Genomic DNA, 13,873 nt, shown 5'->3' with positions numbered 1-13,873 from the left:
CACACTTTAGGGTCCCGACCCACCAGTTGAGACCCACTGATATAGGCCACAAAACTAATGTGGGTCTGATCTCAATCTGTCCTAAGAATGTATTGGGCTGTGTGTCAGATCACCCTGAGGAGATTTTGATGCCAGCTGTAAACATCCTTAAACTAGGCTAGTGTGCTCCTGTTCCTAGTTTTATAAGGTTTATTCCAACTACACAGTTGTTATATTCACCTATCTGTGAAAACAAGCGAAGCCTATTTTTAAAGTTAGCAAGTCCCTGCTTAAATTATATTTCTAAGAGCTCCTGAGAGGAATGTTTGGTTTGTTTTCAGAATTTTGGCACTCCCTTTTGGTGGAGTGGTACCTCTTTTCTCTTTGCTGATGCTCTCCTTTACATGTAACCAGTGTTTTTGCACTAAAAACTCTCCTTGCTTTATTTTAACAGTCAAATTTATCACTCACTTTTAATCCTTGCAGTTGAAAATGTGAATAGGAATGAATGGGTATCAGTATTAATTATCAGTTCCTTACAGGAACTTTAAAATAGCATGTGTTTCTAAGACATTAACACATATTTTGGCTTTAAAAATCTCCTTCTTCATCTTTTATCTGCTACAGTGATGATCAGTGTGGATACCTTTGACCCTGCGGGGTGCGGGGCTTCTCATAGTCGTAGTAGGCGCTGCGATGACCCGGGTAACCATTGGGTGGAGCATGCTCGTAGTAACGATGGTGTCCTCCATTGGGCAAGCTGGAGACGTTGGCGTTGTTGAGGTTGATGTTGGTGGATTTGGGAGATTTGCCGTAGGAGTTGTGGTGTCTGTGGTGATGGTGGTGGTGGTGATGATGGTGGTTGTGGTGGGACATGGCGTTGGCTCGAGAAAGGCGTCCCACCGGCTGCTCCATGTGGGCGTAGTGAGGTGGAGGCTGTACCTGTAGAGGTCTCTGTGTGGCGTTGGTCTGATGGCCATTGGACCTCCGATGACCACCATTCATGAGATGGTTACCAAAGAGTCCGCCGTTCCGCTGTGAAGGAACGCTTAAAGTAAAACCACCGATTCTTGAACAACTCAACTAAGATGCTACTAGATTTACAGTACGCTCTTATTGATGTTAAGATTTTATTTTAAGAAACTGTATGAGCAAAAGAAGTTGAGAAGCTGGTTTCATGGGGTGAGCAACATGAATGCACTGTTTGTAGTTTGTTGGAATTGAAATGAAGAATAATAAAAGAAGCCAAAATAAACTGAATGAGCAAAAAGCTTAAAAAAGACAGTTCATCTACTTATATAGAACATAAAAAGCACCAATAAAATCAGTTACCCTATAAATTTCCTCGTCTTCCTCTGGAATAAAGTCTACTAGCTCGTCATCTTGCAGATCACATGATATCGCTCGGCGAATTTCGGGCCCAATATCATGCAGCGTACGAAGGCCAGCCTGTAACCATGACAACAAGAGGGCTAAACGCTACAGTGGGGACCTTCATCTCACATCTCACAGTATGAAATCTGAAATCATACCACAAGCACCACACACACTGGGTACACACACACACCTGTGTGACATGTAACACCTGACATTTACGGTATCGACAGACTGTGAGAGATGAGAACACGCAGACAGACAGATGTGCTCTCCTGCTGTGAGAATCACTGAGCTCAAAGGTCCTCTGAAGAATCCAGCTGTGCTCTGGCTCAAACAGGCCGGGTGGCTGCATTCAAAACAACTTTTTCTTTTCTTTTCTTTTCTTTTCTTTTCTTTTCTTTTCTTTTCTTTTCTTCTCTTTTCTTTACCAAAACAGCAAAATATACACAAAAATGTTGTTCTAATTAAATCAAAAGCTGGTTATATTTTCTGTCTGATAGAGATATATGGAGGTAAATAATGGCCATATATCTTACATGATTAGGTAACAGAAATGGCAACACTGTTTGCATGTGTTTTTTATGAGGTAATGAGTGAACTGTGATGCACGAAAAACACATGAATTGATGGCTGGAGACGATGACACACTTAACATCAAAGTCTGTGATATTCAAAGATGCAGAGACACAAAAATCACACATTGGAAACATGTAAATCACAGTAACAGAGTCATACTGTGCACCAAGATCATGAACGTCCTGCTGGATCATAAATTATAACATTAATGAGATTTGAATGAAATGCACAAAGACACATTTTACAGACTTGACCAAACAAAATTACAGTGCTCATCAATCGATGTTTTCCACACGTTTTCATACAATCCCTCTCTTCTCGCTCTCATTAAAACCACACAACTGCTGAGAAACTCACCTGTAAGGCGATAGCTGTGTTGTTCTGCGAGGGGTGAGAACCCACCAGGCCTTCCTCTTTACGTTTCTTGAATTTCCTAAAGTAGTCCTGTATCAGGAAGGTGGCATAGAACTTCCCCACGGTTACCTCATCATCTGAGTGAACAGACCACACAAATGCTTCCTGTGTCAGCAGATCACTACTCACATCACCCCGGGAAAGACAAGGAGAGACTTTTCTCCCCCTCCTCCATTTTTCTTCTAACTGTGGGTCCATCGCTTTAGGACAGCAGACAAATGAGGCACTCTGCAAACCTCAATTAACCAAAAAATATACATCCATCTTGATGGTGTATATACTGTACCTCAATCTGCACCACATCACATCCCTCTCTGTTTTAAAAAAGAACAGAAAGTCAAATATTTGCTAAATTATTTGTGCATCATGCTTGTACAGTTGTTCATCTTAAATGATTAAATTAAGACCTTCAATATTGTATGTCTGATTTTAAAATCAGAGGGATTTAATAAGATGATTTTATGACCTGGCAACAACAGTATCGGCACTTCTCTTTCCCTTGTTCCTTAAATAAAAGGTAAAAACTAATTAAATCAAAGTCATTTTAACAATAATGGAGGATGATGCAGAGTGATTTAAAGGCTTACTATGTGACTTTCAGAACATAAAAAGAACAAATGTTCACTGTGGACAAACCTCCTTCATCCATAAACACGATGGGCTACATGCTATAAGATAATCAAGACAATTTTCAGTCATCTAAGAGATTATTTGACGGTTCCCTGCCAGATTATCCTTAAATGTGGATGTTTTAAGAGTGACTCCTGACAAAAATCCTTTTGTGTGGGGGGAACCATGAGGACAGTCGAGCAGATACTTGATGGATTTTTAGTTAAAATCTCATGGTGGCAAATCAGAAAATGAGCTGACTGAAAAAGGAAGCACAACAAACACAGCCATGGTGGCAATAGTACACATGATACATAAAGCCAGACAGACATAAAAAATGGTTGTCAAACTAATTGATTTTAGACAACATAGGTGGTAATGGACCAAAATGACTACTGCAATGGATGAACCAAGTAGCTAACTGCTAGCCACATTCAGTGTGACTCTGTAGCGATGTTTAAATGTGCAAGATTTTGAATTTGAGAGTGGAGATTGATAGTAATGAATCTGTTAGTCTGGTGTGCTGTTCATAATGTTGTTGCACACCACAAACAACAAAAACAAAACTGTTAAATCTGTCATTATTTGTCGTCAGGTATGAGGTCTCACATTGTCAAAATTGGTTAGGATTTTCAAAACTATTCATATGTGACCGGCTTAAAGGTTAAAAACAGTCCAAAATGTAGGAAACTTTTTTGAACCACTGAGTAAAACACAAACAAGCGGAGAGAAGCATTGTCCCATCACTGTGAACACAGAGATGAAAAACAACAAACCAAGAAGGAGGTTGACATCACAACCTCTGTAGGAGGTCACTGAGTATTTTCAATTCTTATAGATATTCAAAAGTTCCATATTAAGCCTTTAAAATGACTTTCTATTAGCTTTAAAGTTGACAGTGGATTTCCAGATACAGCTTGACTGACCAGTTACCACTTATTTACCTTCCAAACACTTGGCTAACATTTTAGGGGGAAGAAGATCCATGTAAGAGCCAAAACCTATTTTAATAAAGTTAACTCTCTACTTTTGCACATGCAAGCATGCAGATCTACATTATACATGTCAGGCCTAAGTCAGTATGTATTAACTCATGTATGCCCATTATATGTTTGCCAGTGAGAGTTGTACTTAAAACTGAATACTGGCATGTTTTAAATGTTGATTTGCATGTCTTTGATTTTCTTTGTATTTGAGAACTATGTGAGAATTATTCTGAAGCAGGGGTCTGAATCACTTTGAAACAAGAGCGCTGGGGACAGAGATCGGAGAGAGAGGCAACACTAGTTCCATGCCACCACCCTAAAACAGAACTGCTTCAGAATATTCTGAAGTGTCTCAGAGTTTTGGGTACAGAGATAAAAAGAATGAGAAGAGGAAGAAGCTGTTGAAGCTGAAGCAGTGGGAAAAGACAGCGGTTAACACGATAGAGAGACTTGGATGGAGAGACATATTGAGAGAGAGAGAGAGAGAGAGAGAGAGAGAGAGAGAGGAGAGAAAGACAGAGCATGCTCTTGCACAGTGGTCTACGAGGCCATGCAAGCCCAAAGCCCAGCGGACGGTCAGGGGCCTCTGTCAGCATCCGGTGCAGGAGGAGACACACATTTATAAGAAACAGACTGCAGAGGGGACAACCAGAGAACATGAGCAGAACAGAAACAGCACAATACAGCTTAACGTGTGTGAAATCTGAAGTTTGTTTGTGTGTTTTATTTATGGGCATGTCTATAAAAGATTTTTATAAAGCTTCGACTAATTTTAAGCAGGAAGAATGAGGGTGTGTTTTTTTGTGTGTTGGTGATGCTATGCAAGCTGCTCTGTTTTGGTTTGTGTCAAACTACTGCAGAAGGAGGTGTATGCAACTTCATTTCAATTACACTAACCACCAGCAGGGGGCACCACTTGATCCAGCAGCTTCATGCTGGTCCTTTTCCAAATTTTCTTGATGACAGCTCGCAGCTCTTCGTTGGCCTGCTCCAGATTACCTAAAAGCACACAGAAACAAACATCCCCCAGAAAGCTAAGAATTACATGTCCAAAAGATGAATGAATGAGCAGATTAGTTTTAAGGAGCAGTTCAGAACCGTTTTATTCTTGTCTCATACCTTCAGTTTTGATCTTCAGGGCGGTGCGCACCAGCGCAAACAAAGTGGCATTAAACATGACAGTGCCATCACTGTTCAGAGGCATGTTCATGGCTACCAGCCTCTGAAAGAAGAGCAGACAGACCACTTCAACATGCTAGTGGTATTTCAATGAGCAGCCCTGCTCAGTGCTGTATAAAAGATCAGATGGACATGAAACCACTGGAATGATGACAGCAGAAATCAAATTAATTAATCAAATTAAAATAGAAATAAACACTAAAATAAAAAGAATAAGTCAAATTGAATAAAACAGAATCAAGTTGAACAAGACAAAATAATTACCAGAGATAAAACAATCTTTGAAACAGTGATAAAAACATAAACAAAATGCTGTAATATTTTGTCATTACAGTAACTATAAGTGAACAGAGACAAGACCTTGCATGCGACTCTGTGAGGACACAGTTTGCCGAAGCCAAGAGGAGGCTGGATACGACGAAGAAGCGTCACAACATCCAGATGTTTAATTCTGCCTCTGTTTGGAAAAAAAAAAATATGGTAAGATATTACCTGCTCTAACTGATATTACCAAATGATAATAATGAAAATGCATTCTCTCATACTGATGGTAAAAAGTGCATACTTTGCCTCTGGGTCATACTCTGACCAAATTCTCTTGAATTCATCAAGGTGGTGCGGACCAAGAATGGACCAGTCACGGGTTAGATAGTCAAAGTTGTCCATGATGACAGCCACGAACAAGTTTATAATCTGGAGAGGTACAAGAAAGTTGTGAAACCATCACATTTAAGGCAAAGTTGTAGAGGTTTGATGCAGAAATCATGCCTTTTAAACAGAATTCTTAATTTCCATGCTGCTCCAGTGATGTTTGCTATGAAAAAGGTCTCAGTCCTAAATACAGAACATTTTCAAGTCATTAACTAGTTATTCAAGTAGTGATAAGATGTTTTTGCATACCAAGAAGGCGCAGAGCATGTAGAAGGTGATAAAGTAAACAATTGCAAATCCACTGCCGCAAGTCATCTCCTCTCCAGGGTTATAGTCTGACTCAGGATCACACAGTTTCCCCGGCATACAGGCCAACATGATCTCCTGCCATGCCTCTCCAGTCGCACATCTAGATGACAGAAGAGTAGGACAGACCAAAATTAATACCTGACAAGAAGAGAAAACATGTTTAGGTTTCCTGATGTGTCGTACACACCTGAAGAGAAGGAGCACAGCCTGAGGAAAGGTCTGGAAGTTGTTGTTTCTGTTGATGTGAGTGCCATCCACCATGGCAATTTTTCCAAACACCTGAAACACAAATATTCCACTCATGAGTATAACTGCAACCTCATCAGCTTGGGTAAAACAGCCCAATTTTTTTCACATTTTATAACGAACCTGCATGCCAATAACGGCATAAATGAAAAACAGCATGGCTATCAGAAGGGCAACATATGGCAGAGCCTTCACGCAGCAGAGAGGAGAGAAAACAGAAAATACATTAATATAGGTAACTTAGATGTTTCACTCATTAGGTATTTGCCCTCTCTCCTTACCTGGAAGGACTTGATGAAGGTCCAAAGCAGGGTGCGAATGCCCTCCCCTCTGCTGAGGAGCTTGACCAGCCGCATGACTCGAAACAGACGAAAGAAGGTGATGGAGATGCGAGCACTGTCCTCAGTGTTCTGTGGCGAAGTAGACCAGAGTCAGAGGATCAGAGGGAAACAGAGGATGTGGTACACACAGAGTGCCTGGCTGTGCTTTTATGAAGAGGTTCTTAAACCTCAGGGCCAGATACATATGGACTGACAAGCAACACTGCATCTTTAGGTTGAGGAAAACAAGTTTTGAAGGATTCAGTTTGATCCAAGACTTTTTGTGTTGAATAGACTAAATCTCAAAGCAAACACAAAGTCAAACATTTTAGACAAATGTATGGATGCACCGATGTCAGGGTTGAATACAATATCAGCCCTGTTGACAGAAATTGACAAATTGGCATTTAATGTGGCATTTACCAATGTCAGTCACATAGACAGTATGAAACATGGACGTAGTCTTCGAGACATCATCCATTTGTTTTTGGAGAACAGTTCTGGGGCCCAATGATGGCAGTTCCTGTATTAGAAATAATGTTTCACACTACCCTTTGGTCAACCAAACAAGGGAGAATTGGAGATGGGCCTTAAGTCTCCAAGTAAAAGCCTACAAGTGTGTATTAATAAAAAAAGATAGTGGCACGAAACCTGTTTTTTGTTTTTTACCAGGTTTTAAACACTTTTTTTCTGCTGTCAAAATAAGAATTTAAATGAGGTTGATAATTGAACTCTAGGCTTTTAGTGCTAGCCCTAGTGGGCACCTGGGGAACTATGCTGTTTTCACAACATGGCTAAAATTTTGAGGCTGTTAATTGTCAGAAGTTTACATATCTGTTGTGTCTCATCAGTCTTTACTGGGAAGCTAGTACACCTAACTGCTGTTCTAGAGCAGTGGTTCCCAAAGAGGGGTCGCGAGACAGTAAAGGGGGGTCACGAGATGCTTTCCATAAAATATAGAGAAATTCCATATGATTTAAAAATCATAAGTTTATCTGTTATTTTACAAATATTTTTAAAATGAGTTCAAATTAAAATCAAAATGTATTGTTTAAGCTATATTTGTGCTTAAATGCAAGTAAAGTTACAAAAACTACCTAAAGTTTTGCACATGGTGCTTTATTCAATATTGTGTGCTTTTTACTCTTCATAGGAAGATGCGGGTCCCTGATCTCTGACACTGTTGTTCAGAGTTGTAGGATGAAAAGTTTGAGAACCACTGCTCTAGAGGAGAGTTTTTAAAATGAGCAGCATAAGTCAAATGTTGATATTTTTGGACAATCTTGCAAGAGGTTTGCAATGTGAGAGTCTTACTCTGTCTCTTGAAAATGCCAGCTATATCCATATGGGGGATTAAAAACAAATCTAAATACATATATGATATAGCTTAATTAAAATAGATATGAAGAATTCCCAGGAAACAAAGAAAATATTACAGATTTGTTACTGTATTGGTATCAATGGTAGTATTGGTCCTGATTTTCACATGCGGTGCATCTCTTACAGAGAAAATGTGATCAAACCAAAATGGAGCCCAGTTTCTAAAGCAGTGTAGCTGCAGCTGATATGTTTCTGTTAATCTGCGTCCAAAGCACTGTCAGGAGCTCTGTCACTGCACAGACCTACTGGGAAGGAAGCAAAGGAGACGAGCATGCTGGAGAAAAAAAACCTTGCCATACTTGACAGGGTATGTCTGCACAAGCATGGCACCCTCAATCCAGAGTCACTACATGCTGAGTCACAGTGGGGCCAACCCCAACAGGTCGGCCAGGAGGTTCACAGGTCAGAGCTGGGCGCCCTGATCCCGGGGTGTCATCCATGGGTCAACTACCCCCACCACAACAACAGAGTGGGCAGAGACCATGTAGCAAGTGTCAGCAGCACAAACGTGAGGAGCAGCTTTAGAACCGCTCCCACCTAACCACACACGCAGCGTCACGTTTGAGTGACACACTCTCCTTAGAAATAACTCCAAATATTTGGAAAATGGAAAGCTATTTTTTAAGGAAATATGCAAATGACCAAACAAAGAATAAAAATATAAAAATAACAAGAATGAAAACCTTATCATGAGAAAATAAATAAAGCTGAAATATGCAACAGATTATAAAATTAATGTGATCAACAAAAAAACAAACAAAGAAATGCAGATTAAACATGGCATGGCCCTGAAGAAGAGGGAGGGGGGAGGAGAAGAAGAGGTGGGGGGAGGAGCATCTTACCCCCTGCTCATCCACCTGAGGAGTCTCCGTTGGCTTTAAAATCAAAGACCTTTATTAATGACTTGCACAGAGGCCGCAGGATTCACACACATGGGGCCAAATACTTAAACATCAGTTTTGAATCAACTTTATCACACAGCACGGCAGCACACGTAAGTCAGGACGCAGACAGAACAGAGTCACTACTCTTCTTATGGACAAACAAAACTGCCTTATTGTTTTACTGTGACAAGGACAGACATTCATGTGCCTATGAACGCTTAGCATAATGACAGACATAAAACATTATCTTAACACTTTAAAGGACTGGAACACAACAGATTTACAGCTTAACATTCCTGACAAACAACATGAAACTACTTAATTGGTTAATAACATGGAACACAACTTTATCCCTCCCCCGCTGTGATGGTCACTACTGATGAGGTTCAATGGATTTTATGGCTGACGTGCTGATCTATGGATAATGTCAATGAGAGGTTCACTGTCCAACATAGTAAATGTTTATGTAAAAACCTGCTACTCTGACAAAAGCCTAGACTCAGAAAAAACTCTCCCTTTTTACTTTTAAGTAAATACACAGAAATAACACGGTGTGAATCATTAACAGCACATGTTAAATAACTGAACACATGTTGCAATGAGTAATCAACTTCTTTTTTAGAGGCCAAAACTGATTAAAATCTGCGTAAAGCAAAAACAGAAATTGGTGTTAAAACACACAATATGGAACCAAACCCCAAAACTGAGGTATGAACTGAACTGTGACCTCTGTTAACTGTTACACCCCCTGGGATTTTGGCAAACATTAACTGTAAAGGGTTTCTTATGGTCATCTATGTAGGCATCAAAGCCTTTGCACACTTTAAGATCACTGCCTGTGTATGGAGAAATACCACGTTCAGTCCGGTCTAGATTCTCTGTTTGTGATCATCCTTGAAGTGACTCAGCACATTCGACAGTTGTATTAAATATTCTATAATTCTATTTTGTTACTTTCTATTAAAGTGCTTCCAATACAACTTTGATGAACTTTTGCCTAAAATACCTAGTAGCCTGATGTCAACTAAAGGCTGGCTCAGACTGAATGATTTTTTTGGTTGCTCATGACAGAACTGTGTCAGACTAATAATCTTGTCCCATCTTGGCCGACACTTAAAGTGTGGTCCTGACTGCTTATCGTATGCTGACATCACTACTGTCTCGCGACTGTGTACGACTTCACAGGCTGTTTGGAGAAGAGGGTCAAAGAAAGTAAATCAGAGCTGCAGCAGAAGTGCTCTGTGTGATTCTAGCGGTCATTTGCGCTGACAGGAAGAAAAAACAAACAAGAAACAATTATAGACTTCTCCTGGTGTATCAAGAGGAAGACAATATGGACCATCTCTTCGTCAAATAGAACCTGAGATATGAATATGATAAAATGTCAAGAAAATTAGTGTATGTACAGTGCTTGACAAATTTATTAGACCACCACCCGAAGTAAGGTTTATGCCACAGCTGCCCTAAATTAATAGGATTGGTAAAAATTGGTACATTTTTTATGTTTCTGCAATGGTTAATACACCAATATGTAGAAGTTCTTTAACCCAAATGATATTTTTAATGCTAAAATATAATTATTATTATTGTTAGCCATGAATTTTCAGATTTACTGATTTACAAAAAAACTGAAAAAATAGTAAAGCACATTATTATTTCTTGATTAATATGTCAAATCATAGTTATTTACTTGCATTCCTGAACAGAAAAATGAGTTTTAGTGGTTGGATGTTACGCTTGATTCATTTCTGACTACTCAGAGAAGCCCAGTGAGCTGGCTCAAATTTGGGTATAAAAAGGTGAATTCAGTTTGAAATTCCTCATTCCTGTTCAAAATGGTAAAATGTGGAGAGCTCACTGAAAATAAAAGAGTCCGCATTAAAGCACTTCATGATGCTGGATGGTCTCTGAGACAGGTGGTCTAATAAATTTGTCAAGCACTGTATATAAATCTTTGGAGGGAGAAAAGGTTGGGACCTGTTTAATGCCACTCTGGTAAGTGATGATGAAGAGCAAATGCTCTCCTATTGGTCAGGATACATGCCGTTGAAGTCGGGTCAGGTCATCAAACTAGATGACAATGCAAGAAAAATTCAAACATGCTAATCTTGTTGATTCATGGTCATGGGGCGTCTTGGATGCATCATTAATTATGTGATATTACTACAAAAGCGTTTTTTTTGTTCCAGACACGTATAATCAAACCTGAGGTGTGATAACCTGTGTCATTGCAGTCATGCCAAAATCTGGCTGTAGTTGTTTAGTCCGTGCTGACCTTGGGATACCTCTGTAGTGAGTAATAATACTGTAATCACGTGTCTGCAAGAGGTCTATTGAGAGTTTTTTTGTATCCTCAACTATCCCTCCGGACAATTCCCTCCACAAGTCAATTCAAGGTTGACCATTACAGTCTAGCTAGCTAGTAGGTGCATCATCCCTGGGCAGCAAAATTTTAAGAGCAGTTTGGTCTGTTTATTTGAATTTCCCAAAGGATAAGGAGTTCAGGTTCTGAATCTGATTCTGGTGGCTCAAACATCTAGGGCTTGACAGGTCCAGCAAAACAGACAAATAACCCTCCATTGTGAGGTCAAAGAAGAGACAACCTCTTATATTTCATGATTTTTGACTTGATTTCAACGACTCTAAGATTTCTTTCTTTACTAGCCTGTTCTTTACCGGTGATTAACAACACAGTCTTCTGTTGTGTAACAATCTTACGGTAAATATGTATTTTCTAACTGCTTTACGCAGACTTTAGCACAGTAAATTAATATGATTGCTCACACAGATCCATACCTATACACTGTAATTTTTGTAACACAAATCAAATTATTAGATTTAATCTGTTTTTAGTGAGACGGTGCACAAAAAGATCCTGATGCAAAATGAAACATAAAATATCATAAGCCTTGTTATCAGATGATGCAAGTTTTAGAAACCAATGGGAGTAAAGGTGTCTTATCGACTCAAAAACAAAGAGATACTCCAGACAGATATGGCTTCAATCAGTCCTCTAGCACAGAGCTTCAATATGAGGTGCAGAATGAGCAGAAATGATAAAACAAAAATGAAGAATTAGCTTGAGGAGGTTCTTTAGGTAATCCTGGCCACAGCGCTGATGGAGCATGCGTTCAGCATCGCCACGTTGCTGGGGGGGGGGGGACTGCACGCACACGCAAGACATTTTGGATGAAAAGGAGGCGATTGGTGAACTCATAGCAATGCAGCAACTCATGCATGTCAGTAGTGCCCTGCAAGAAAAAGAAACTGCCATAGCAGGGCGCTCTCACAGTCCGGTGCAGAGAGAGGAGAGTGAATAACAGGAGGAGGAGAGAGGGAGGAGGAGACCAAAGACAGACACGAGAAAGATGAGAGGTAGAGAAGTGTAAAGAGAAGGAGAGTCACTGTTGGAGTGTTCATGCACCTGACTGGAGTCTACACACCTGCGCTACACATGAGCTCCACTGTGAGCTTTAAGAGCTCACTACAGGAAGACAGAACAAAACACAGAGACAATCACTCACAAACACACAAATACAAGATCATTAAAGAACCTCAGACTCAGCTGCATTAAAGCACCCGGTGTACAATAGAAAAAAACAAGGGCTGATTAAGCATTTTTTATCTGCTGATGACTTTCATTCTTCAGATTCTTACCTTATTTTAACTTTCTTCTTAGGGAAGCTTTGATTTTGACTTTAATTCAAGTTTAAGTTATTAAAAATGCTTCTATTTAAATACAGATCAATCACTAACTAATCTGTGGTAATTCTGCAATGGACTACATTCTGACTTTTTAGATTCAAACAGATTGAGTCTAACAAAGAACCAGATAAAATTTGTCCGAGCACTGAGCTCCAGGGCCATTCTGTCTGGAGATAAAGGATCGAAGGGTATGGCAAGAGAGAAAGGTCAAACTTCTCAAGGCTCTATGGAAAAAACTGACCGGAGGGGAATGAATCGGGTGGCCAAGCGCCATCTGTGAGAGGCGGGACAAGGACAGGATGTTAGGGAACATGATGAGTATCATGGCTGACGCTTCCCATCATGCAATTGGAAAGCTGAACAATTATACAGCTCATAACTGGAATAGCAAGCAAACAGCATAAATGAAATAAAACTCCATTCGAGATCAGCTATTAGAAATGATTTAATGTTAAATGGTTTACATCTGATCTCTGTAACACAAAAAGCAACCGCATGCAGAAACATGTCAATGATGGATGAAAGGTACCTCACAAGAAACCATAAAAGCCCTTGTGAAATCAACAAATTGCCCCCATCACACACACATCCACACACCTGTAATAAAAGTACACATGTAATACACACATGCATAACAAGAACAACCTGCACACACCACCACCCAATGTTTTAAACAAAGTTTGCTATACACTCATGCAGACACACTTAAGAACAGAAACTGAGAAAAACACAGAAAATATGAAATAATATAACTCCAGAGAAACAGCACTGCAGCTCAGTCACAGAGCACCCAGGAGAGAGGGAGAAGGGGGGCAAGGTTGAGCAGGGGGTCGTTTTTCTCTACCAAGCACCATCATCACCATAACTATCATAAAAAGGTCTAATTTGGTCTTGTAGCCTTCCTGGTGTTTTAATTTTTATATCTGAATATAAATCCAGCCATCACACAAACAAATCAGATAATTTACTTGGTTAAAAGAAATTATTTTACCAAGCCTTGACCTGATTTTCTAAATAATGTTTCAATTTAAGTTCTACCAAAGTTTAATCAATCATATGAGCATTCAGTTACACATAACATTTGCCATCTCCTATTTTTTCTGAGTCCCTAAAGCATTGCAGGGGTCCCACAGATAAAGTTGTTGTTCAAAACAGGTTACACACAAAAAACATTTTTGGTTCATTCCAATACTTGCCTCTACAAGTTTCTATGGAAACAAAACGAACAAGAGTAAATACATTAGATAACCACATCATA

At 39.7% G+C, this 13,873-nt stretch overlaps 1 protein-coding gene across 2 annotated transcripts in view; it reads right to left on the bottom strand.

Annotated features, from left to right (window-relative positions):
- cacna1da (calcium channel, voltage-dependent, L type, alpha 1D subunit, a) overlaps nucleotides 1–13,873 on the bottom strand; it is a 112,980-nt gene that overhangs the window by 10,489 nt on the left and 88,618 nt on the right. For both annotated transcript variants that reach the window (XM_041782591.1, XM_041782590.1), the window contains 11 exons: nucleotides 6,608–6,736; nucleotides 6,450–6,515; nucleotides 6,268–6,359; nucleotides 6,021–6,180; nucleotides 5,686–5,813; nucleotides 5,481–5,577; nucleotides 5,061–5,163; nucleotides 4,839–4,940; nucleotides 2,290–2,423; nucleotides 1,312–1,428; nucleotides 626–1,014 (listed from right to left, as the gene is read on the bottom strand). In XM_041782591.1, coding sequence (XP_041638525.1) covers nucleotides 626–1,014; nucleotides 1,312–1,428; nucleotides 2,290–2,423; nucleotides 4,839–4,940; nucleotides 5,061–5,163; nucleotides 5,481–5,577; nucleotides 5,686–5,813; nucleotides 6,021–6,180; nucleotides 6,268–6,359; nucleotides 6,450–6,515; nucleotides 6,608–6,736 — 1,517 coding nt within the window. The remainder of the gene's footprint in view (nucleotides 1–625; nucleotides 1,015–1,311; nucleotides 1,429–2,289; nucleotides 2,424–4,838; nucleotides 4,941–5,060; nucleotides 5,164–5,480; nucleotides 5,578–5,685; nucleotides 5,814–6,020; nucleotides 6,181–6,267; nucleotides 6,360–6,449; nucleotides 6,516–6,607; nucleotides 6,737–13,873) is intronic.

Source organism: Cheilinus undulatus, linkage group 3 (genome assembly GCF_018320785.1).
Source record: "Cheilinus undulatus linkage group 3, ASM1832078v1, whole genome shotgun sequence".
In the NCBI taxonomy this organism is placed as follows: domain Eukaryota; kingdom Metazoa; phylum Chordata; class Actinopteri; order Labriformes; family Labridae; genus Cheilinus; species Cheilinus undulatus.
Note: the sequence above shows the minus strand (reverse complement) of the source record. Positions and strands in the feature narration are given on the sequence as shown.